The following is a 26,418-nucleotide window of genomic DNA, read 5'->3' on the forward strand; positions in this document are numbered from 1 at the left end:
TATTTTTGAAAAGAAACTCTGCTTCTGCAAAGGAGCAGAGCCTGCGCGGAGACTAAAGCCTTCCCTTCATCGTGGGTGCCCTTGAACCTCTTCATGGACAAAGGGTCTCACACTGGCCTCTCTTGGCAGCACTCAGGCCACGCATACGTTGGTTAGCACGGCGCTGTTGTTTGAAAATTAACTCGTTATCAGTGTTTAAAGGGAATCATGGAACTCAGATTTCCGGTTTCTCTTGGAAAATGGATAGTTCTGGCAAACCGGATGCTTGGTCCTCGGTGGTCTTGGTGGGTGGGAGCTGAGGGGCAGCCTTGCCCTTGGAGGCTGGGCCTGTCCTCCCTCTCCATCCACAGCCCTCACCCCAGGCAGAAGCCCTTGTTTCTGTTATTGGCCTGGCCCTGTAGCTTTTGAGTTTGTGATTCCTGGTTTCAACCAGGGTTTCCCAGCCGTGGCCCTGTTGACCTTCGCAGCTGGGTCCATCCAGGGTGGGCCGTGGGTCCATCCTGTGTACCGCATGTCCAGGAAAGTCCCCGGACATCACCTCCGGCTGAAAACCACTGGCTCAAACAGACCCACAAATCCCATTTTCTTCGGTGGATGTTGAGATCAACTTTTCCCAGCGTGTTCCTGAGCCACTTTCATTATTTCTCTCTATCCTGTAGGCCTCTGTCTCGGGTTCTGAAGGAATGTTGTTGAATTCTGTACACAACCAAGCTTTAAAGTCACGGAAATATTTCAAACCAGCCCCATTCGCCGCATTGCGAGAAAATATCTGAGCGGAGAAAGTGATCAAAACACTTTCCTTTCACCTCCGGAACAGAAGTGTAGACACGGCCGTGATTCCAGGTGGTTTCTCAAGTAAAAGCTTTACCTAATCACACACACGTAAAAGGTACAATTTCTAAATACTCGATGAAGAGGCTTGAATAAGTCCCTGGAAGAAAGGGAGACATTGCCTTTGTTCCCTTGGGTTTTCTTTTTGTGATTTAGGGCCTCGGGCAAGCACCCTTCTCCCCTTCTGTCCTCACAAGAGTTCTCCTCAGAATGTTCCCAAGCATCAGGAAGAATCAGCAAGGCTGGGGAGGGGGTCTCTCCAGGGCTTTTCTCCCCCTTTGCCTTCTCTCTCCTTCTCTGACAGGAGCAAATGACTTTCCTACATCTTTTCTCATTAGAATTAATAGAGAAGTATTAATTCTTTCCCTAAAGCTATTAGTTAAGTCACAGAGCTCCGGAATTGCTGAAACAGGGTAATTTCTCCTTCCTTCCAACGTGTAAATCTCGAGGCAAGATGAGAAGCTTTTGTGAGTGTATCAATTAGGTCCCCAGGAAGGGACCCTCATAGACAATTTTCATTTAGCCATAGGAAACTTTTAAAATAACGATACATAGACTAGATGGGCTGCTGTGTTCTGTCTTGGCATTTAACGTTTCAAATGGCATTTCTTCGATCATCTCTTTTCCTGACGTGATTTCATCATCCTATTTTCACTCTGTATTTTAAAGTCACTCTCTTGTTGTCTGGACAGGATACAACTTTTAACTTAAAGCAAGATTTTTTTTTTTTTGCGGTACGCGGGCCTCTCGCTGTTGTGGCCCCTCCCGTTGCGGAGCACAGGCTCCGGACGCGCAGGCTCAGCGGCCATGGCTCACAGGCCCAGCCGCTCCGCGGCAGGTGGGATCTTCCCGGACCGGGACACGAACCCGTGCGCCCCGCAACGGCAGGCGGACTCTCAACCGCTGCGCCACCAGTGAAGCCCCTTAAAGCAATATTTTAAACACCGATTTGCACTAAACATAGTCTATTAGGTGAAGAATTTCTGTGCGGGGACAGTTCTTGTCTTCATTGCCTTCCATCAAAGGAATAGAAAAGAGATGAGAACCACAAAGGAAAGTGGTTTCTGAAATAAAAGGTTCATTTGTGATTACTTAGAGGCGAACCTTCCGAAGACTGCATTAGGGTAGCACAGAAATACCCGATGCTGTACTCGATCAATATATTTTCCTGGCTGTCTCTCAAGTCGCTCTCTGCCTGTGAGACTCAAGTGGGTGGCCGCTCCCCACGTCCTACAGTCCACCCACTTCTGATTGTTTTCTGATTGGAATGAATGTCCCCAGCCCCTGCCTGAGAAGAATAAAGCTTCTTCCCTCCATCATCTTCAGCCGTATTTTTTTCTTCTTCAGAGGCCTTATAAACAAAAATTGTAATACGATTGCAGAAACAAATGAATTTACTTGCAGAAAATTTTAGTCTGATATCTGGTGTGCCATAGAGCCTTAACAAATATTGGTTGAATAATTACTCGAATGAATGATTCAGACTCGGTAGAGAGAAAACCGGCCCCAAACAGGTGGCATGTGGGAACGGTTTCACAGTATGCGTGGTTTTACTCATTTCCGTGGATACAGGTGGGGTCAGGGCCCCGTTGTACCATCTCATTGCACCCTCTGCTTTTTCCTTCCTAGCATTCGCTACATATACTTGGTGATTTTTTTTTCCGATTGGACTTTTATTTTTTTCATATTCTTTTCCATTATGGTTTATTACAGGATATTGAATATAGTTCCCCATGTGATACAGTAGGACCTTGTTGTTTATCCATCCTATATATAATAGTTTGCATCTGCTAACCCCAAACTCCCAGTCCATCCCTCCTCCAACCCTCCCTTCCCTTTGGCAACCACAAGTCTGTCCTCTATGTCTGTGAGTCTGTTTCTGTTTTGTAGACAAGTTCATTTGTCATATTTTAGATTCCACATATAAGTGATATATGATGTTTGTCTTTGTCTGACTTACTTCACTTAGTATGATAGTCTCTAGGTCCGTCCATATTGCTGCAAAAGGCATTATTTCATTCTTTTTTATGGCTGAGTAGTATTCCGTTGTGCATGTGTACCACATCTTCTTTATCCATTCGTCTGTTGATGGACATTTAGGTTGTTTCCATGCCTTGGCTATTGTGAATAGTGCTGCTATGAACATAGGGGTGCACGTATCTTTCTGAATTAGAGTTTTGTCTGGATATATGTCCAGGAGTGGGATTGCTGGGTCACGTGGTAGCTCTATTTTTAGTTTTCTGAGGAACCTCCATATTGTTCTCCACAGTGGCTGCACCAATTTACATTCCACTGGCAGTGTAGGAGGGTTCCCTTTTCTCCATACCCTCTCCAGCATTTGTTATTTGTAAGTGATTTTTTTTTTTTTGGTGTAATTATTTGCTGGCTGAATTTCTCCCCCCATTAGACTGTCATTTCCATGAGGGTATCTGCCTCCGTCACTGAATACATTGCCTGTGTTCAGCACAGTTCCTGGCACAGAGCGTTGACTGTGGTCAGTGCTCAATAAATATTTAGGCTCCATCATATGGGCTCATAAATGGGCTCAAAAAATATGGACTCAAAGGGGCTCAACTAGTATTTGGAATATGAGCAAATAGCTGCCCACATAGTGATTCCTCTTAGAGTTCTGCCCCGCCTTCCTTAAGTAATTGCACATTTTAATTGCTAGCACATTTTGCATCCTTCGATGACAGGGTTGCTTGTAAACAATTTCATCTCAGATAAATTAGGAGTCTGGGAGATTACCCCTGGGATCGTGTTGATGCTTATAGCTTACTTAATGAGGCCAACGTGATAGACTCATTTTTGCCCCTTCCTTATAATTCAGCGTCTTTGGACTCCAAATTCATGGAGGTTTGGGGTATATTGGGGCAACTGATGAAAAGGCATCAGATTACTTACATTTTCAGATAATGATATAATAGAGTAATATGTCTGTTAGCATTTTAACAAGGCCTCGCAATGAGACAGCCTGCAGGAGGCTTGACATTAAAGATGTCACCAGTTAAGCTGTAAGTTTCATCATGTTGTTTCTTCACTCCGTTTTCCTTCTAATTATTTTACAGTTTCCTGCCGCCTTTCCAAGATGGCTAAATTTAAATTTGCTACAATACGAAGCAGTCTCTTCCTCTCTCCACGTGGTTTGGCAATGAGTTCTGAGGGAAATTATTAAAAACGCAGCCTTTAATCGGGGTGGGGGTGGGGCAGAACAGCACACAGAGCTGTGATGAGAGATGGGTCCTATAGTAAGATTCTGGTAATTGCGTAAGAGCGGTCGAATTCGCAAAGATTGCGATAGGACGGTGGAATCCATAATTTCTGAAGATGTACAAAGTGATTCCCAGAGTGATGCCGAAACGTAAAGAGGATGCCGTTCTGTGCTTTAACCCTCGACTGGAGCCCTACCGACCTTTTGAAAAGGGCCATTCATCTAATAGCAAGGATGCTTTCCTTCTTCAAGAGTCACAATTCGCTTAACACACTTCTGTGACATTATTTGGGCATTTTTCACAATGATTAAAGGTAACGCACTTTTCTCTGTAGACTGTTAGGTCACAGGCAAATTAAATCAATGTATTTTCTTCCCTTGCTTCCTCGGATGAGTCAGAAGTTATTGGTCAAAGGCGTGCATGACCTTTTCGTTAAGCTTAAAAACCCAAATGACCTGCTGAGAAGATGCTTGGCCAATCTGATTATTTTCTCTGTACTAATTGGTTTTACGTCTTCTTTGAATTGAATGAATTGCCTGGTGGTTTTGTCACTGTGGGAGCACAGCTTAATCCACTTAGAGCGAGGCGCTTGGGCTTGGTAAACTCTGGAGCTCCAGAAACGTTTTTCATCATTGTGGTCTTTGGGTGATTTTTCATAGGTGAGAATGCAGATGGATCTCAGATCCATCCATTTTCTCCATTTCTATTTCCACTGCCCTAGCCAAGTCATCTCACCTGGCCCCCTAGACTACTTTGGGAACCTTGTAACTGGTTTTCCCATCCTATTCCCCTCTCTCCTTCTTCAGTCTCCATATAGTAGCCAAGTGCCTCGTTAGAAGGTATAGACCTCTTGCTGGAAACACTGGTTTCTTCACAATGAATGAAGAATAAAATGTAAACCCCCTCCCAGGGCTGCCTGCACCCTACAAGATCTGAGCCCTTGGTGGCTTCCTCAGCTTCATTCTGCCCCGTGCTCACCACCGTCTTTCCACCACCGCCGTCCACTGATTCCTTAATCCTCCCAGCTCCATCCACCGCAGGGCCCCTGCCTCTGTTCCTCCTTTGTCTGGAATGGCCTTTGAGGGCCATTCTTATCCTGAAGGTCTCATTTCAGGTGTCACCTTCTCAGAGATGCCTTCCTCAACTAGGCAAGCCAGTTACTCTCTGTAATCTGCCCTTCAGGGACTGTTACTCTCTATAATATTCCCTGTTTATCATCACTTTTGTTATTACTCTACCCTCTCCTGTTTATTGCATCTTTGTCATAGCCTCCTGTGTATCGTTCCTCTCTGGGGTCCCCCCTGTTTATTTCCTTCGTGACGCCCGTCACAACCTCAATTATCTTACTTGTCTCTGTTTCTCTTCCCCGTCGGAACAGAGGCTCCTGAGGGCCAGGGCACCTTCGTCTTGTCCTCCAATTCCTCAGGGTTGAACATGGTACCTGGTTCCTTGAAGGAGCCCAGGACATGTCTGTTGAGCGGATGAATGAAATACCAAAGACCCCGGTGCTGCATCTTTAGGTGATCTCAGTAACGTGGTGCACAAGTGAAGATTGTTTGTATTAAAGGAAAAATCATTGCTTCCTTTCCCAAATTGTCGCAACGTTGATGGATTTTTAAAGTTGATCTGCTCAAGATTAGTGTGCTCGATCATCTTAGTGACCTACCCCTGGGGGTATAAGAAGTAGGTCTGTTCTTTTGGGATCAAGGTGGAGGACAGAGCACATACACTTCCTACACTTCCCTCCCAGACATTAGTGAAGGAATGTGTTTGGAATGCCCAGGCCCAAGGGGACAAGATGACCGGAGAAGAAATGGCGCCATGGTTGTAGGGGCTGGAATGCAGAGGCTAAGTGGTCACTGATTAGCAGACCCAAGTGAACTTAATCCTTGTTTAACAGTGGTCAAGCCCTAGACATTCAGAAATCCATGGTACCAGGTGGGGCTGAAAACAGGAACGTTGGTTGAAAGAATCAGCAGCATTCAAACCACGCCCCCCAGATCTGCACCCCGCCCCTGCTTCTCAGAGCCTGGTCACGTCCCTCGCTCTCGCTCTCGCCCCCAGATAAGACTCTGGGCTTACTCTCTGGAGACTCTACAAAATGCTGGGGAGCAAGGGGGCTGTACTGAAAACAGGGGGTTTAAGCAAAGGCTGGCACTGCACATCGAGGCCCCGCTCTCAATCCCAATTCCGACTGCAGGATGCTGGGACCTGCCTTACACTTTCCAGGCAGGAGATCAGAGAACTCCTTGGGCAGAAGCCGACCGGCCTGTGTGGAAGACCTAACGGGGATTACTTCAGGTCTCCCCACATCAACAGGGCAACCAGATAACCCTGCAGGGAGGTCCACGATTGACATTTTATGCTTGTAAAGTGTTTCTAACCAGTTTTTCAGTGCCTATTTCCTAAACATGAGCAGGTAGTTAAGATTGCCGGGTATCTCAGGGAAGCCTTTAGTGGGAAGGAGAGAGATAAAAACATACAGAAACAAAGGAACTTGGAAGAAAGAGAGACAATATAGGAAGAGGCGAACTTCAGCAATCACAGTGACAACAGATCATTGTTAATCTTGCCTGAGACAGAAGGGAAGATGTTGGAGCCATGAAATAGTAACAGGATGCTATAAAGAAGGAATAATAATAATTAATAATAATAATGAAATTAAAAACATGATAGCAGACACGGACACCACTGAGTTGAAATAGAAAGTTGAAAGAATTGTCCCAAGTGAAAAAGACAAAGAATTAGAAAATAGGAGAGAAAAGATAAGAAAAATAGAGGATTAGATCAAGATGTCCAATAACCTACGAAGAGCAGTTCTAGAAAAAGAAAAGACAAAAAATAAGGAAAAAAATGTATCAAAGAAATAACATATTTTTCTAAAATGGAAAGACGTGGTTCACGTTGAAAGGGCCCACTGAATGTCCTGACAATGAATGGAAATAGACCCAGGACCACGGTAACACTGGCATAAAAAGAGTTTAGGAGTTTCCAGAGAGAGAGAAACCAGAAGGTTTCCTCCAAAGGATCGGGAACCATGAATCATGTTGGCTCCAGACTTCTCAACAACTAGAGCTCAGTGGAGCTGAGCTCTACTGAAGGAAGATGAATTTTAATTCAGACAGCTATACCCAGACAAGTAGCCAATTAAAGTCTAAACAATTTTATTTCACCCTTTCTCATGAAGCTGCTGGAAGTTTTGCGTTAAGAAAGAATGCAGAGTAAACCCAGGAAAAAGAAGCGTGGGTGTCCAGGAACCAAGGAGGTGAAGAAAATTGCCAGGATGAGGGTGGCGCACGGGCTCAGCCCCCATCAGGCCAAGGGAGCAGTGGTCCACTGGGAGCAGGTCAGAAAGTTTTGAGAGACAGATTTCCAAGGAAATGAAATGGAACCTAATAAATGAAATAAAAGACCACAGGGAAGGAGGTGGGAGGATGATTTTAGGAATAAGTCCATACAAAAAAGTAAACAAAAGAAAAAGACAAAATAATGATTAACTCCAGGGAGAACAGTGCTGGCAAGAAAGGCAATGTAATCACAGCACGCTACCGGGCTTGGTGGTGAAGAGCGTGTTCCTCAGCATAGCGATGTAAACACTGGATATCCTAAACAAAATTATGACATCATAGTCGTATGACTGTAGAGAGAAGAGAGGGGAGGGGGTGTGCCCAGGTGTGCAGGTGATAAGGATTGTGGATGGGGGAGCTCGTCCTAAACCCTCCTCTCCCCTCATGACGTCATAGGCTATCCTCCAAACCGGAAACGGGGAATCCAGGAGGGGTGCTACGCGCTTGTTCTTAGGAGAGAAGGAGATAAATACAAAAGGAATCCAAAGTGGGAAAAGATGAGTGGGTGGGCAGGTGTGGCTGTTTCTCTTAATACACAGAAACACTTGACTTTTAAAAACTCTGGGCATGTGTAACGTTAATCAAGCTAAAAGCAGATGTAAAAGTGGGTTGAATGCTTTTCTCTGGTGACACAGCTCTTCTAGAATGTTTTTCTGATCTCCTCTCATGATGGGATCTACTTGCTGAAACTCTGTGGTCCTTCGGACTTGTATCCCAGGCCAATATGACAAAATGGAGGAGAGAGTACCGATGAAGGACGAGGGAAGGGCAGCTCTTCCCCTGAAAGGGAGATGCTGTTTTGGGGATGTTGTCAAGGCCATATCTTTGTCACCCCTCTCCCCCCACACATCACAAACACCACCACAGAACCACAGCAACACAAAAACCAACCTCCCTCCTGCTGTCAGCGCCCTCATGGAGACTAAGGCATCCTACATGATAGGGAAATTTCTACTCTCGACCCTCAGTTGAATGGCCAGAGAATTCAGACCGATCCAAAATTAACCCATGTGGCCAGGAAGATGACTTTGATGAAAAAAAGATTCACATGAAATATCTTCTCAAATATCTGTAATCAAGGGGGTTTTCTGCCTTGGGAATTGGTTTTGCCATTTCTTTCCTTATCAGAAGTGGAGACGTTTTGCTTGACCACGTGAACCGTTTCACGGCAAATCCATTTCCCAGATACACCGCGTGAGAGGAGGCTATGAGTTCAGAGCTGGTCGTGAAGAAACAGATCAACTCCTAGGAAATGACTGTTGGCTGACTTTATAACTTCAGGTGTATATCCATGTGCCTCCCCCCTTTTTAGGTCTAAATCTGTCAGGGGAGCCACCTTGTGCTGCCTCAGAATCCTCTCTTTGTGTTGGGGACGGAGAGAAGGAGGAGAGGAAGGAGGGCAACAGACACAGCTCGGGAAGCTCCTGTCCTCACCCAAGTTCAAGAGCTGTCAGGGAAACAGACAGATCAACCTCGAAGGTGGGAACTGTGGTTCTGAGCGGTCTCTGCCTATCTCTTTTCTAGATTTATGCCTCTTTTTTCTTGTTAGTGTCCAGTGTGGCAAAACTCGCTTGGGCCACCTAGAGGTTTCCTGGCACAGAAACCCCGTGAGGCAAACAGACGCCTCCAGACATTGCGCTCAATCAGACGGCGACTTGGGCTGTGAACTTGGGATGATCTCACAGTTGATTAAAAAATCCCAAGTCCCTTATTATTTCGTACCTGAATAGAGATGCCTGTCACCCTGCGGAGGTCACTGCAATGCGGCATCAATGCCAGGCAGACTGGGGGGCTTTGGGCTGAGAAACATGAAAATGCTATAGTCCAGACCGCGCCTTGAAAAACCACTAATCTGGAAACACTCAAATGCACGGTACTATAAAGTAGCACACCCGCCGCAGGAGCAGCGATGATTTAAAATCGGATGCTCGGAACCGGTTGGATAATTGAGTGGCTGGGTTTTCACAAGGCCAGATACAAATACAGAGCTGTGTCAGTAGCTTATTGTGTGTCAACACGGAACTTTACTGGAGTTAATGCATCAATTAGTTATTAATGAAAACTGATGAGAACGCTGTATCGAAGTTCAGGCTCTGTAAAGAATCATTAAGACCTCCAGACCTTGTTCCCATTGAGGACCACGTTTCTGACCACAAGTTTTTTTGTACCAATTAACCTTTTGTCCCTCCATTTATTTTCCTTTGCACACTGCTGCAGGAGATTTCTCCATCTGCCGGTGAGCATGGGGGTCGTCGTCCTCAGAATACAGCTGTGAGGTCAGGATCATCTCTGCCATCCGACTCCTTGGTGGCAGTGGCTAATGACAGACTTCCAGCCTGTGGCAAAGGTCTGCACATGGGATTGCCTGAGACTCACCTGCCGCCCCCCCAGGAGCAAGTCTCAACAGACCCCACACCACGCATTTCCTCAGATGCTCAAGAACCTTCTTCCTTTGAGTCCAAAGGAACCTCTCTCTGCCATGACCTTGCTACCTCTGTGGCTGCCTTTTGTCCTTCTCTGGGGAAAAGAGCAGATCACACAACCCTGGGAATTCACAGTGTGGAACCACAAGACCACAGCCAGGGTGCAAGGGAGACTCTGACACAAAGCTCCCCCGACAGAAAAGCGATAGCAAAGGGTGTGTCCCCATCACTCTTGCCAGGGAAACCTTCATCTGGGCAGAGACTTTCAGGTTCAGTTCCACTGGGGTCCACTGGAAAAACTCATCTTGAAATACCAGCTTCAGGACCAGGTTCAGCTAGTTCACACCAAGAGGAAGGGAAACACAAGACATTTTTCCCTTCGGGGGGGAAATACGGGTGTGGGGAAGTGCGGGTCCCCTGCCCTCCTGTAGGAAATGACAGTGGGAAATGTCAAGGATCTGGATTCATCGCTCTAAAGGATGGTGTGGTTCCGTCTAGCCCAGGGCAGCCCACGGAGATCCCTGCAGCCCCTTCGAAAACCCTCAGGAAGAGGAGTTTGGAAGGAATGAGAAAGCAAACTCGCGTGGAGTTCAGCGACACCAGCAGCGATGATGAAGATCGGTTGGTGATAGAGATCTGAAACTTCCAGAGAAAGATGCGTCCACGGTCAAAGACAGATGATGCTTCACAGTAAATGCCGTCAAGCGGGCAGGAGAAGTGAACTCTATTCATGAAGCCCCTACAGAGAGGAAAGCCATTTGGGGGTCTTTCTAAGATCTCCCCAACCAACTCTGAAACCCAAACGCAGCTTCACCCTTCCCAAGAGGCCCTGCTCACTAGGCACCAGGCTGGGCAAAGCTGGCAGTGAAGCAAGGTCTAAGAAGTCTTGACCTACACAGTGACTGTGGCTTGACTCCCAGCTGTATCCACTGCATTGGTCCTTCACTGCCTCATCTGGGAAAATGGCATTGACCCAGAGAGCCACGATCGACTTGTTTCCGAACAAATGTGAACCCCCCCAGAGTCAAGGTGACAGGTTTCCTCTGTTAGTGAGCTGGGGGTTGGCTTCAAAGGGAGTGAGCATACTTGGGAAAACTGGGGTAGCTTGCAGAAGAGATGGGGTGTGAACTGGGCATCGAGACACTTCTGTTTATTCTGGAGACAAAATCCAGATTCATTCAAAAACTGAAGTTTGGTCCCAATAATTTGCCTCCTTAATGGAAGTTGTAAATATACTTCAAAATGCCCATGATCTGGTGAAATACTAAGTATCTTTCAGTGTTGCACAAATGGTCAGTGCTTATATATGATTCAGTGACACAAGCATGTACAGCTCTTGTGCCCAGTGCCTTTTCTGTGGAGACCTCTGACACCCTTGGTTTTTCCAGTTCTTGCAAAAGGAACGTTGTGTTAAAAGTTAATAGAACAGTCTCTGTAATGAGTCATTTTTGAGGGGGAAAAATTCACTTATTTTCCTCTGATTCTTTCTGTCATATTGTGCTCCGAGCAATTTCAATTAGAGGGTTACATTTTAGTAATCTCTGCAGCTTAAATTGATGCCTGCTCATCGTGATGGGAGCCTTTTAGATTTCCTCCAGAAGCTTCAAGGATACAAAACTAATTGGAGTTTTGACGCTGTTTTACATCTCAGTAATTTTATTTTGGGGGCTTGGTGTTACTTTGCTGTCAAATTAAACCAGCCTCTGTATTGTGCAAGTCAGAACAGCACAGAGAAAATTCGCCAGTGTTCCAAGCCCGTGCGCCCCTGTGCAGAAGAAAATAGGTGATCTGCGTCACACGACGCAGTGAGCAAAGCCTCCGATTAACTGCACTCTTCTCCTCCTCCTTAAACGGGAGAGGAAAAACTTCAAGACATTTACACTGCTGCATTCCAATAAAATTTTATACTTGCTTTTGGTATGGTTTTGTACAATTTGAAATTTATAGCCGAGCTCTTTTGGCTTCACTTTGATGTAAGGATGTTCATGTGACATCTTGTAATTCAAAGGCGGGGCAGCAATGCAGAACATCTCACGTGCACGAAGATGCTTTAATACGTCCTTGTCTGTGACGAAGGATGGTCCGATTTCACGTATCTTCAAGTGAATTTTCCAATTTTAGGGTAACTCTAGAAACGTCAGGGTGGGACTAGCTGCCCCGGGTGACTTAGCATATGTCTGTGGTCATTTCAGATGCACTCATACGTAGCCAAGTGATTTCAAGCCCAGCCAAGGAAAACATGAGAAGGGAGGTAAAAGTATGCTAAGCATTCAGTGCGTGGACTTTCTAAACCAAACAGAAGTGATGTCGTTATCTACCCATTGGATCGTCCGTGCCACTATAATGAGAGAGAGGTCTAGGAAAATGGTCTGAATCCTGGAGGGAGAGAAAGGGACCTTGTCCTGAGCTGGCTGGGGCATCTTGGCGAAGACTCAGGCCCTCTCAGCGCCTGTTTCTCCGACTGGGAAGAAGAGAGTAAGACAAGATGTGCCGAATGTGACCTCAGGCCCCGACCCTTGTGCGAGTGGCTCGGAGGTGGTCCCCGTGGGAAAGGGTCCTGCGCTCAAGGAGTTTGGGAGGGGGCTGTGGGGAACTAAAGCCAATTATTTTTTTGAAGAATGTGAGCTCGGGGAAGCTCCTTCTAATGTGTTTTTTTCTCCAGAGCTCTAGATTTGGGGGTGCAGTCAACCCATTTCTAAACGGTGGCTCATAATGCAAAAATTAGAAGCAAAAACAGAACACTACTGTGTGAGTGGAAGACAACATGTCTGTGGGCTGGATTGGTTTACTTTGTGTTGGGAGGTACTGGTCATCCAGATGCTTCTCTCCTGGACGGCTGCGGAGCTGTTGGCTGGACCACTGGACTGAGGTCAGTGAGTCACTGCTCCCAGTAGCGCCGACCTCAGGATAGTCAGGTTAGGCGGAAGCTTGATCCTTCTACGAGCCACGGATGCTGGCTGCCACATCCCAACCTCCATCAAACATGACGCAACATTGATTCCATCTCCAACTCCCCGTGTCTCTCATACAAGAGTGAGCAGGTTACCAAAATTTCCTGTCTCAGCTGGTCATTTAGCTAGTTGGCGGCAGTGTTTTACAAGTGTACCTTACTTTATATCAACATGAATTTGTGAAAAGCTATATTTCAGTGGGTTTAAAAAAAATTTTTTTAATGTATTTTGAGTGACCCGAGGGGACTTGGCTACTGAAAATCATCCCAAGGTGAATATTTTTTTTAATGAAAAACTCTTTTATAAATCAACAAACAATCTCTGATTTTATAAATGTTAACTTTCCTAGGGTTTTTCTTAAAGTGGAATGCAACTATAGGGATACATTTAAAAGATAGTATCAGTGATCTAGAACCCAGTTTGGGTTATTGAAAATAAAACTTCAGTAATATGGATTGATCATTGCTGCAGTGACTCTGCAAGTGTGTGCTGTGTAATGGTTCAGGGAAGACAAATTTATTTTAGAACAGGGCAAACTAGAGTTTAAAGATCAGGGATTCCCCCTTTCTCCCCAGTACTGCTAATTTCATTGTACCTTCAGGTAAGGCCTTAACCCGTGGTGTCTCAGCTTCTCCCACAGAGAATAACTCCTGGGATGCTGGTACCGACTAAGATAAAGGGCACTTTGAATTCTTTCCTTTTCTCTCAGAGCAAGGTATACAAATGCCACTAACCATGATGCTCGAGACACTGCCAAGTTTCTTTCTCCAGCTGTACCTACACCTGGCCAGATCTCACTTGTTGAAGATGCATAGAGAAAAGAGCTTTCATGTTCCCCCTTGGCAACCTATACTGTTAAGTGGCTCTTAACGTCATGTGCTTTTTGATGGACAACCTGAATCCTCCTTGTTGTAAAGCATGATGGAGACAACTCATGTCTCCTGTTGCATTTGAGATTCTGGACGAAGCTAATATCCTTTACTTCACAATCCAGAAGAACCTATGGTTCATTTGTCAAGAGATGAAACAAGACAGGGGATTGGTGCTTCTAGATTCGAATCAAAACCCTGTCAATAGCATGATGGGTACCTGAGGGCAAGTTAAACTTCCCTTTCCTAAAATCCCTCCTCTAAAGCTCAGATGGGAAGAGTGGCCTTGTAAAAACGCATCGTGGCCACAGTTCTTGGCATGACAGGTGAACGATTTGCAGCCTCACGCCAAAACGTATTTCCTTGCATTTACATTCATTACTTAGAATGATCACATTATTCATTTTTTCCCCAGCATAGAAATGTGCGTTTTGCACAAAATTTGCCTGGTGCAGCCGATTTCTATAGTTATGGAAACTCATCATTATCGGGATGTACCACTGCTCAGATCCCCAGACATAATTCAATATGGTGAGGAGAAAACGGTCTGCCTGGCCCTATGGTGACCATGTTTCTACAACCACAGCAAACAGGGCTTGTGTATTTCTTCTCACTTCAGTTGTGATTCCCATAATTCTTGAGGGAGACTCTTCGGCTTTTGAAACACTACATCTCTCAATACATAAGCACAAGTTTTTGCCCTTCTCTTTCAGATACTCATTGAACATAGGTGTCAGGACCCAAAAAATCCAGTGCCAGGTTTGTACCTTGTACAGTCCTTTCCACCCATGCTTTGTACTTATGTGGGAATACATATAATTCAATCTGAAGTATAGAACATTGAGCATATTACTTCACCACTGGAAGAAAAGAAACCAGGGAAAATAGTCAGCCTCAGTCAGTTGAGGCCCTAGAGGATGACTCAATACCTTATATATGCAGTCAACTCTTCAGAACTTACTACTCTATTGATTGTTCACAACCAAGAAGCTATTGGCTTCTTGGTGGTTTGTTTAAATGTATTTCCTTCTTTATATGGCTAAATTATTTTGTTTTGATAAAAATAAAACTGAAAATGAAAATGCCTTGTGTGATTTGTTCACATTTTAACCAAAACTACCACAAAGAATGTCCTATGTAAATTGGATGTCTGATTATTCCTAAATAGTTGACCAAGCGTCCTGGCCGCCATATTGGTATCCCATTCCACTCAACGAAAGGATTAGGTTATGGCAAATTATCACATTTTCTTGTGCTGTTTTCTTTTCCCATGTGTCTCTTCTGTCATTGTCTGCCATATTTTATGGTTCATAACTTAGAAATGTGTTTTTAAATTCCTAAATGGAGCTAAAGTTTGAAGCCACACGAGGGCACTATCCGCAGTGCAATAATCCCAAAGTTTTCCCCTTAGAATTGATGTTGCTTAGATAATTAATGTTATTCATTAGCAGAGAAAAAAATCTGTAATTCAAAGCAGTGCCTCCTTATGAAGATAAATCATGTACTCTTGGCAAGAACAAGTAGACTTATTTTACATACCAACACAATATTCTTCTATGTCTATACCTCCTGAAGCCACGTGAAGTCAATGAAGACACGATGCATTGGGAGAAAAAGTGGGAATGGAAACATGGGAGGAACAGATACACCAACTGATGGATCTTCATAGCTTTTTTGCTAACTTATCAAACTCTAATAGTGATAAATTAATCCATTATTTCCAAATTTCCATCATTTGAGAACCATCTTACTGCTTTTGGCCATATGTGTCCACATGTGGGTACATTATTAATACTTTCATTTAAATCATCTTTGTCTTAAAGAAGCTATTCTTTTCCTAAGTAATAATATCTGTGAAATAACCTTAATTTGGTAGTTGTGTGTATCTTCTGATATGCATTAAAATAAAAGTATTAAGACTGGTTATCCATGTACCAGTTAAATATCACCTTTGTACTACCTGGCACACACCCCACACTCAGGGGAAGCATGGAGCTAATCTAAAAGGTACATGTGTTGTTAGTTCTTGAGTTACTCCGTTTTTTGTTTTTGTTTTTTGTTGGTTTTTTTTGCAGTACGTGGGCCTCTCACTGTTGTGGCCTCTCCCGTTGCGGAGCACAGGCTCCGGACGCGCAGGCCCAGCGACCATGGCTCACGGGCCCAGCCGCTCTGCGGCATGTGGGATCTTCCCAGACCAGGGCACGAACCCGTGTCCCCTGCATCGGCAGGCGGACTCTCAACCACTGCGCCACCAGGGAAGCCCAAGTTATCTCGGGTTTTGTTAAGCTCAGCTCTCTCTCCAGTCCAGCAGAACTGGTGGCGGCAAGTTGCGTTGTAGGTTTATCAGATAAGTGTCTTCAGTGAAACTTTACAGCTGATTAATGAGCATTCCAAGTCAAAGGATTCTCACTTCTTTTAGTCTCAAAGGAACAATCATATAATGTCAATATATATATTTTCTTTTTTGGTATTTTATTGGTTGGTTGGTTGGTTAATGAGTACGGAATGATATACAGGAAAGCGTGGTTAGGGATTCATGCTGAACCACCAGTAACTCCCATCAGTTCTGATGAAACACCCGCTTCCATACTCTTGAACTTGAAGCAAATGCATTTGGCTGTACTAATTGTACTAACTTGTCTGTACTAACCCTAATTCTCCAGTCTCCTGCTTGGGGACAGCCTGTTGATCTCTGGGCTGCAAACGCAGAAGGAATTGCTTGGTGACATCTAGGACATTTGTCTCCAGCTGCGACAGACGTCTGCTTTCAGCCTCCCTCAGCTTCTGCCGGGGGGCAAACTCAACACCCTTTTGAGCATCCAGGCGATTTCTACCCAGAAGTAGGGGAATTGTTTTCTGGGTAAATGCAGGCGTGAACGGATTCCTCTAGGGAATTGGCGGTTTTGTACGTGCAGCATCTGGGCACGGGACCCAGCCCTGTCTCTGGCCCCAGTGGCAATCTAGTTTGTCTTCTATGTGTATGTTGCGTGAAACAGAGTAGAATTCAGCAGAATCCAGCAGAAATTCAGACAGAGCCCCTTGACGCCATCGTAAATGAAAGGCCAGATATCTAGGCTTGTGTTTGGTTTAAAGAACCCCACCTTATGCGCATGTGGGCACACGTGCGTGTGCGCACACACACAGACACACACGCACGTAAGCCACACCCTACTCTGAAAGTCCTCTTCTTGTTAAAATAAAGAAGTGGGTGGAGTGGGCCAATGAGGTAAGAAATGGCTCCCTAAATGGCCCCAAAGAGACTTCCTTGGAGGCAGGGCCCATGGTGTCTTCATCTCGGAATAGTGCCTGGCTCAGAGCAGGTATTAACGCACACTTGCTAAGTAAACGAATGGAAATAGCTCACCAGGCAGGGAGACGAAAGAAAGATTCTAAGATGGGTAATTTGACACACCCCTCTTCTGATGGAGACCTGCCTCCTCATCAGAGATGAGCCAAGGCATCGAGAGACGTTCCTGTCCAGTGACTTCAGAATTAAGCGACAATTTTCCATGACTATTCCATCCCGTTCATTCGCCCAATATTTATCGAGTGCTTAAGTACATAGCAGGCACAGGGGAATATAGGAGTGGAAAAGGCATACAGCATCTGTGGGGCTTTTATTTGGGGGAGAGAATGCCAATTCATGAACCAACCAGGCAAACAAATGTGTAAGCAGCGTGTTATCAGACGTTGCCAATGGCTAAGAACGCAAAGGGAACGTTAGAAGGTTTATCTTACCCTAATTCAAAACGTTTAATGCAAATAAACACTTTTCTTTTGTTGTCCTCAGCAGAAGAGAAACCATCCTACACATTAAGATCTATCTCCTTTTCTGTTTCATGCCACCACCTCAGTTCTTCGCACGTGAAGAAGAGAATGTTGCAGGGTGACGTGTCTCTAGTCTTGTACTTATAATTTCTTTTACTCTCCTGAAAGCTTCAGTTAGCATCAGTAAGCATGGTAATTTGGGGCCGCCTGTGCTAATGTGCTGAATTCCACATGCCTTAGCACTTAGAGAGTGAATGCCTGTTGGATCCCACGGTAGCAGAGAAACCCAGGTGGGCACTATTTTGCAGCTAATTTTCTCAGGAGAAACCATCAAATGTTTGATGACTTGATGTGCTCAAGTCTGGATTCTTTTTCTCAGGAAAGGTTAAGAAAGCATCCTTAAAGTCAGAGGTTCTCAAAAGGGAGCAGTTTACCTCCCTGAAGACGGAAGACAATGACCAAAGACAGTTTAAAAAAAAATTTTTAATGTCTTATTTTTAAAAATTGATTTTATTGAGGTATAGTTGATTTACAATGTTATGTTAATTTATGTTGTACAACGAAATAATTCAGTTATACACATATACATTCTTTTTCATACTCTTTTCCATTATGGTTTATTATGGGATATTGAATATAGTCCCCTGTGCAATACAGTAGGACCTTGCTGTTTACCTATCCTATATAAAATAGTTTGCGTCTGCTAATCCCAAACTCCCAATCCATTCCTTCCCCACCTCCCCCTTGGTAACCACAAGTCTGTTCTCTCTGTCTGTGAGTCTGTTTCTGTTTCCTAGATAAGTTCATTTGTATCATATTTTAGATTCCACATATAAGTGATAGCATATGGTATTTGTCTTTCTTTTTCTGACTTACTTCACTTAGTATGATAATATCTAGGTCCATTCAGTGTTGCTGCAAATGGCATTGTTTCATTCTTTTTTATGGCTGAGTAATATTCCATCGTGTATATATATACCACATCTTCTTTATCCATTCATCTGTCAATGGACATTTAGGTATTTTCCGTGTCTTGGCTATTGTGAATAGTGCTGCTGTGAACATTGGGATGCATGTATCTTTTCAAATTGTAGATTTGTCCAGTTGTACGCCTAGGAGTGGGATGGCTGGGTCATATGGTAGCTCTATTTGTAGTTTTTTAAGGAACCTCCATCCTGTTCTCCACAGTGGCTGCACCAATTTATTATACATTCCCACCAGCAGTGTAGGAGGGTTCCCTTGTCTCACACCCTCTCCAGCATTATTTGTAGACTTTTGAATGATGGCCATTCTGACCAGTGTGAGGTGGTACTTCATTGTAGTTTTGATTTGCACTTCTCTAATAATTAGCAATGTGGAGCATATTTTCACGTGCCTGTTGGCCATCTGTATGTCTTCTTTGGAGAAGTGTTGACCGAAGGAAGTTTTGATTTCACAGCTTGGGTGAGGGGTGCCACTGGCATCTGAGCTGGAGGCCAGGGATTTGCTCAGCATCCTACGAGGCACAGGATGGCCCCCATCGAGAAGTATCCAGTCTCACTGCCAGTAGTGCTGAGGGTTAGGAACTCTGGTCTAAGGAGGTAAGGTCACATTCTATTAGAGACCCTAGAACAGCCCTGTCCTCAAACTGATGACGAGATTAGAACGGGGAGAAAGACTTGCCTTGGCAGGACCAGAAGCAGAGTCCGGGCTCCGTATCCCAGTCCGGTATGCTTTCCGTAGCCTCACATCTGGAACTTTCCAAGTTGCGTGAGGACTTGTGTCTTGAGTCTACACACAGTAGACCATCTATGGGTTATGGTGCAATTAACTTCATTTTTTTTTTTTTTTCCACTCTTCACTCCACCTTGAGGAGAAAGAACCAGGACATGGGAAGTTAAGTCAATGTGAACAGATGTGTGAATATCAACTAGACATTCAGTAAAGACAGATCAAAAGACCAGCTTTTACTGTGAGGGTAAATGCAACCCAAAGTCCCATACTACTCCATTGACCTCTACAGCCAAATGGAATGAAAGAACATGAATACTGCTGCGGGGAACCAGGGAGTTTTCAGATTTGGTTGGGGTGCACGAAATCTGAAAGTTTGCTTTTGAACCTTCTTCTTTGTAGAGGAAACTGAGAACCAGAGGATTTGGTCCTGGCTCGAGTCAGAGGCAAGGCTGTGACTAATACCAAAGCCCCCAAGTCCAACATGCTTGCCGTGACATGACCAGGTCCTGCCTCTGAAATCTTCCATTATGTCCGCTGTCCTTGCTAAGAGGGTCAAGTAGGACAAGACATTCATAAAGGTTTTCTGCATCAGGGTTGGGAAATACCAATGGAGTTCTGGTTAACTAGAAATCATCCAGAAAATTAAATTATCCACGAACCCATTCCCCAAATGTTCTAGTTAATCTAGGTGTTATTCTGTTGGTTTTGCAAAAAGAAAACTTCTCTCCTAAGACATCTGGACTCAAATAGATGTGAGTGGTGCCTATGTGGTCCCCTAATTTATGTACTTGGGTACAATAAATTTGGCAGGGATCACAAGCATAGACAAAGAAGTGTTAACAGCAAAAAAGACATCACCAAAAAGCCTTTGGAAGACAAACACTTCTCATCTTCAATTATAAGACAACCTGATGCAGAGAGAGAATAAATTAATTTTAAAACCTCCTGCACAAAGAAAGTAATGGAAAAATACATCATAAGTAGTTATCCCTTTTGTGCTAAAAACAAGTGATTTGGAGAAAATAACTACATGGGAGTGAATGTGTTAGTCTTATTATCTTTTTCTGGTTTTAAATTCTTAGGGGAGAAACAGAGAACAAGAGAGAAAAGAAAAGAAGCTTTCATTGTTTCAACAAACATTTATTGGGTATTAGTATGTTGCCAGGCACCAGGCTACACTTTCTGTGACTTTTTCTGCTTTTAAAATTACTTTCAGTCAAGAACTTCTAGATGCCTCGTTGCTGGATTCCAGCGTTCGAGAAAGGCCATTCTTCTAAGGTTTTTGCCAAAACCATTAGGGTTCAACTTCAGAGATGCAGCTGGGAATCTCACTTTGTCCCCTCACCCCCCATGGGAACCTGAGTTTTAGGGCTTGGTCCAACTAGGCTTAGGGGACATCCATTTGCAATGAGAGGTTTATGAGTCTCAGGTTGGCTTTTCCTGGAAGCAGACTCTGAAACAGCGTTCAGTGCCGGGGTCTATCAGGGGATGCCCTTGAGGTCCACAGCTGTGCAAAGGAGACTAGAGAAGCAGGTTGGGCAGAGGGAGAAGCTGAACTCTAATACAGACCATGACAGCCTTGGCCAACCCTTGGGATGCTCTGGAGAAGGGGTATGGCCTTTTGGAGGCAGATCTCTGCAGCTGAGGCAGTCGTCAGAGGGACCCAGTGCCTGCTGACAGCACTTCCGGCGCCTGGGGCAACAATCCTTCGCTAAAGAGGTTCTGGCGGCAGTTCACAGTATCCACTACGGTGAGGCTCCACTGCGGGCACATCCATCCTCCCTCCCTCCCTTCCTTCTTTCCTTACTGCCATGCATCCAACAAATATTTATTCAGCACCTGCCATCTGCCAGGTATAGCCGGGTAGAGAAGCTGTCATTAAACAAAATAGTGCATGTTATTTACTTAAAATTTGTCAAATGATAAAAAAGGACCATACCAGATGAGAAAAGAGAAAAGAATTGGGGGAACCGACAGAATCGGGGTACCTTGAGCCTGAATGCTGACTTAGGATGAGAGGAAAATTGACGTTTCAGGTGGAGGGAGCTTTGAGTGGCAGGAACCGAAAGGATGGTGATGTGGCCCTGACATGTGGGATGGGAGCAGACAGTGAGACTGCAGGGGGCAAGGGCCAGACCTGGGGGATTTTATGGGCAGAGTTAAGGAGTATGCTTTTATCCTAAAGGCTGTGACCAAAACATCCCCACCATGCTTAGGGATCCAGGAAGGAGATCCTCCTGGGACTAGAAAGCTGGAAATTGGCTTAAAGTGTAAACGCACACTCCTGTCGGCAAAGTTCATACTGTTCCTGAGAATGGGAGGTACCTAAGATGAAAATAGCATCTTCCAACGGGCTCAAGAGGGAGCTGCACAGAGCTGCACAGAATTACATATGGAGCCGTTTAGAGTTTTGTCTCAGCATCTGGTTCACCCTGACCATGGTAATTTTCACAGCAGCTTATCTCAACGGAATAATCTAAGCTATAAAATGAAATACTTAAAAGGGTCAGTTGACCACAGGATTTGAGAACTGCTGTCCATAAACCCTCTAATGAAGAAGTAGATGGCTTGAATTGCCTTGCAGTTTTTCTTCTTTTTTTTTTTAAGAAGACGTTGGGGGTAGGAGTTTATTAATTAATTAATTAATTAATTTTTGCTGTGTTGGGTCTTCGTTTCTGTGCGAGGGCTTTCTCTAGTTGCGGCAAGCAGGGGCCACTCTTCATCGCGGTGCGCGGGCCTCTCACTGTTGCGGCCTCTCTTTTTGCGGAGCACAGGCTCCAGACGCGCAGGCTCAGTAGTTGTGGCTCACGGGCCTAGTTGCTCCGCGGCATGTGGCATCTTCCCAGACCAGGGCTCAAACCTGTGTCCCCTGCCTCGGCAGGCGGACTCTCAACCACTGCGCCACCAGGGAAGCCGCTGCCTTGCAGTTTTTACAGTCACCTGGATGAAAAGATGACAGAAAATAAGTCACTGTAACAACCAGAAGAGTCCAAATGTCTGCTGTCCGGGGTTGCGTCTTATGAGACTCACGAAGTAAGACATTTCTCTTCTGACTACGGAGGAACAGAAGTGAGATGAATTGGGATCTGAGAAAATTCCAGAGTCTTAGACTCGGATTTGGAGTCTTCCTCCTTCTCTCTCCCTCTCATTCCCTCTTCACTGAGAGAGAATGGTGGGGAAGCATTTGAAAAACAAGCCTATTTTTGGCTGAAGGAGGAGCAGACTCTACTGATGTGCGGTCTCACCCAGGATCCACTCAGAACACCGCACCCGCCGGGGCTGCTTTGTTTTGTTCGGCTACCTCCGTTCTTATTTCACGTAGATTTAAAGTTTGAAACGCTTAACCTTTTCAGTCAGTAGCTGAGCTCTCACCCCGTAGAGATCAGCCAATTAAAAAAACAATTCCTGGGTCATTGTAGATGAGTCGTCTTTTATTTGATGCTTATAAAAATGGTCCACATCCGACCAGGAAGGCATCAGGAAAAAGCACTTCAAAATGTGCTGTCTTCAAAGTGTCAGAAGATAACCCTTCAGGGCTGGGAGCCTGGGAACAGAAGGTGCATATTGGTCTTTAATTAAGGAAACGGTTGAGAAGGAAGAACATTTAACATTTTAAACCACCGGTGGCTTCACAGCTACAGGAAGCGCCTGGGTGACAAAGATGGGCTTGTTGCCCCCGCTGTCCTGGTACCTGCCTTGGCCCCTGCAACTGACCCAAAGCTAAATGCTTCCCACCAAGGGGGAATTAGAAATGATCATCGACTCCCCGTGCTGCGAGAACTCAATTTTCACAAGTGGCAAAGGAAGCAAAGCTGCAGTCCCCTCCTGGGGGACGCATTTGCCACAAAACATTAACAGAGCTGGAGAAGTGATGGTTCTCGGCCCGGAAAGACCCGCAGGTGTGGGACCGCGCAAGGGCGCCGCCATGCGCCGAGCGATCAGGACCTCATCATGCAGATTTCATCACAATCTCATCTGAGGGAGAAAGAGCTTACAGGAGGAGGGATGGACGAAAAAAATCCTAAGGATTGTACTTTGATTTTATAAGCGGATTGTTGGAAATTACTGACAGATTGAATGAAATAATACGCTTTGGAGCAGCAGGGAACTTAAAGGTGGAAATCTAATTGATTTCTACCCTAAACCTAGGAGCGGCTATATTATTAATCAGCCCAGTGGTCACTGCTTGGTGGTCTCCTGCACACCGGGAGGAAATGTAGCTTCCAGTTACCTACGTATGAATTTCAAATGACACCTGGTGTACCAGAGGGAAGAATTCGTGTGGCTGGGGAGTCGCAACCCATCTCTGGACGCACTTGAGCAGAGCTACACCACCCCATAAAATGGTGGAATTACAGAGCACTGGGGGTGGGCACGGTGAGGGTGAAAAGCCCCCAGTCCATAAGGGTCCCACCTGGTCAGCTCTCTGTTGAAGCACATGCTCTCTTCCTTCCTACAAAGCCCTTTGCCACAGCCCTGGCCTGAATAGACTTCAGATCTGCCTTGAATACGAACTACCTCTGGGTGCATTCAGCCATTTTCTACCCTGAATGTCAGAGAGACAAAAGGCAGGTTGTGTCTGTATTTAAATGATCTTTCAGGGGTTCACTAAATGTCGAGATAAGGGGAAGGCCAGCTGGGGAAGGCTTTTCCGCATTAATATGCATTCTTTACCATCCAAGTTTGAAAGATCCTCTTCGGTTAAGCTTCCAGAGTTTTCCTCCGGTATTCAAACAAAAGACAAGGTGTTTGTGATAGGGTTGATTATAAGAAAGGAGGATGGTTTCCTTGAACAAGAAAGTCTTTTGCTTTCATGCAGAAGAGACCCCCCCCAAAATCACCAGGGGTGGCCGATTTGCATATGAGCAGCCCCTGTGGGTCCAGCTGGTGCTGGATAGCCGAGATTCCGAGACCAAGACAGACCTGCTTCTGCTCACAGGAAGGCTCAGAATAAGATGTGTTCAATTATATAGTGTGAGCTGGAATGCTCATTCAGTGATCCATTCATTCAACAAGCCGTCAACGAGCCAGAGTGCCTAAAATCTTCAGAGTCAGCGTCCACGGGTCACCAGATAAAACAAAGGCTTATAGGAGAATGTGTTCAACGCTTTGGACCCAGACAAACCTGGGCTTGAGTCTGCCTCTGCTCTGACTCTGTCTGGTTTGAGTCTCCTCTGTGCCTCAGTTTTTCCTTCCATAAAATAGGGACAGTGAGAACCAGCTCTTGGGTTTCTTGCATTAAATGAGGACCTTTCATCTCTTAGCCAGCAGCTCTGGTCTCAGAACTTGACGACACCCTAAAAATGACTGGGAACCTGAAAAGATTACAAAATGATAACAAAATCTCTGTTACAAAATGGTGATCAATATTTATCATTCTATAAATCAACATGAAAACTATTTAAAATTATGTATTAATTCATTTTAAAGTAGTAATAATAAACCCATGACATATCTTTATATAGAAAACAGCAATATTTTCCAAACCAAACATTTAGTGAAAAGAGGGGCATTGTTTGCCATTTTTGCACATCTCTTTCAATGTCTGTTGCAGTATCACACTCCATGTGGTCTCTGGAAAATTCCACCATGTGCTCCTAAGAGAATCTGAATATAAAAGGCCAACAACATCTGAGTATTTCTCTGAAAATGGTGTCAAACCCCTTGAAAGGGACCCCAGCTCTCACCACAGCACCACTGTGGCAAGTCCTTTGATCTTCACTATAACCCTCCAGGTAAGTACTATTTTCATTCCCATTTTACAGATGAGGAAATTGAGGCACCAAAAGGTTAAGAAACTTGCCTGAGGCCACACAGTTAATAGCAGCAGAGCTGGCATTTAAACCCAGCTGTCTGCCCCTAGGGTCTGTGTTCCTCCCTAACCCCTTCTCATTCAGAGAACCCAGAATAGCGTCAGACACAGGAAGCTCTTGGTAAATGAGAGCAGGTGGGACAGCCAGGAAGTACTGTGACATCCTTCTGTTATGGAAACGATCCCATCCCATCCTCCAAGGGCCAGTTCATCTTGGTGCTCAGAGAAATGGATGGAGGGAGAGACGGACAGCCCATTGGAATCGAGATTCAAGGCTTTGGAAAACAGTCCTGAAGAATCTGAACATTCCTTAATCACTGAATTCGCATTCTAGAACATCTCCAGGGACTAGAGGTCACTCACAGAGAAGAGTCTGTCTGTCTGAGCACCCGAAAAGCTTTAGAAATCCCCCGGCCATCAGCATGCTGTGATGGGGCCAACCCACCACGTAAATTTGTGGAGAACAAACGAGACACACACGTTTAAGGGAGAGGGGTGAAAATGTCCCATCAGCACAGGTCTCTCATGCTTTGACCAAAAACGTGGGTAGTTGATTCAAACGACTTGCAGCTTGGGGCGGGGGTGGGGTGGGGGTGGGGGTGGTACCCTCTGAGGCCAAGCAAAAGCAGAGGAATATGTCTCACACTTAAAACAAATCCGTGGACCGTTTTTGGCTCAAAATATGCCAAGACTTTGCAACTCACCTGTTCCCATTTGCCAGTTCAAAAGAAAAGAAGAAGAGGAAAAAACCAGCCACATTAGAATTCATGGGAGGAAATGAGATTGTATTTGAGACACTGGCAACTGGATTTCTTTGTTTTATTAGCATAAGTGAATTATTAATTCAGCACAGAAAAAGCATAGATCTTTGTCATATAAAAAGTCACCAGTACCACAAGGGACCTTCACAAACCAGGATGATAATAATATCTTACTTACATTTGCATAATGCTTTGCAATTTCCAAGGCCCTGCCATATACTCTGTGGGTTTAGCTTTGGTAGCTGCGTGGAATAGAGTTTTGCCCTGGGTAGAACTGCAGGACAGCAAGGGGATTTGATTTCATCACCATCAAGGCCCACATCAGGGATAAACACTCTAGATTTAATCAGAAGCGCCTGGGGGGAAAGGTCATTAATATTTAGCATTTCTTATTGCATTCCCAAACTCCATCAAACTTTTTCAGAATGTGCCTTTGAGAATCAAGGGCCACGGGCCCAGCTTCGGGGAGTGGTCCAGTCTGAGCCTTCATGAGCTCTGTCCGTTCTTTTATCCCTAACGGGATAGAGATGTTTGCCACCGTGACCAGCTTGTCCCAGTTTGCCTGGGACTTTCCCAGTTTTAGGGCTGAAAGCACAACATCCCAGGATTCCCCTGAGTCTTGGGCAAACGGGGGTGTTGGTCACCCTACCAACAATCAGGGTTGAGAAATCCCTGATAGCATCACACACGCTGTGCCCACTATGGTCCTTTCCTTCACCTCTGCAGTTTCA

General features: G+C 45.0%; 1 protein-coding gene across 3 annotated transcripts in view; it reads left to right on the forward strand.

The window, feature by feature from the left end:
* ZNF831 (zinc finger protein 831) overlaps positions 1-26,418 on the forward strand; it is a 172,374-nt gene that overhangs the window by 99,579 nt on the left and 46,377 nt on the right. The window contains exons 5-6 of one of the 3 annotated variants that reach the window (XM_033840010.2): positions 8,703-8,869; positions 9,608-14,715. The exons of 1 other annotated variant lie outside the window; for it this stretch is intronic. In XM_033840010.2, coding sequence (XP_033695901.1) covers positions 8,703-8,869; positions 9,608-10,453 — 1,013 coding nt within the window. In that variant the 3' untranslated portion in view covers positions 10,454-14,715. Of the gene's footprint in view, positions 1-8,702; positions 8,870-9,607; positions 14,716-26,418 lie in introns of those variants that run through there. One more of the 3 variants, XM_033840012.2, reaches the window with a different exon arrangement.

Source organism: Tursiops truncatus, chromosome 15 (assembly GCF_011762595.2).
Source record: "Tursiops truncatus isolate mTurTru1 chromosome 15, mTurTru1.mat.Y, whole genome shotgun sequence".
Classification (NCBI taxonomy): Eukaryota; Metazoa; Chordata; class Mammalia; order Artiodactyla; family Delphinidae; genus Tursiops; species Tursiops truncatus.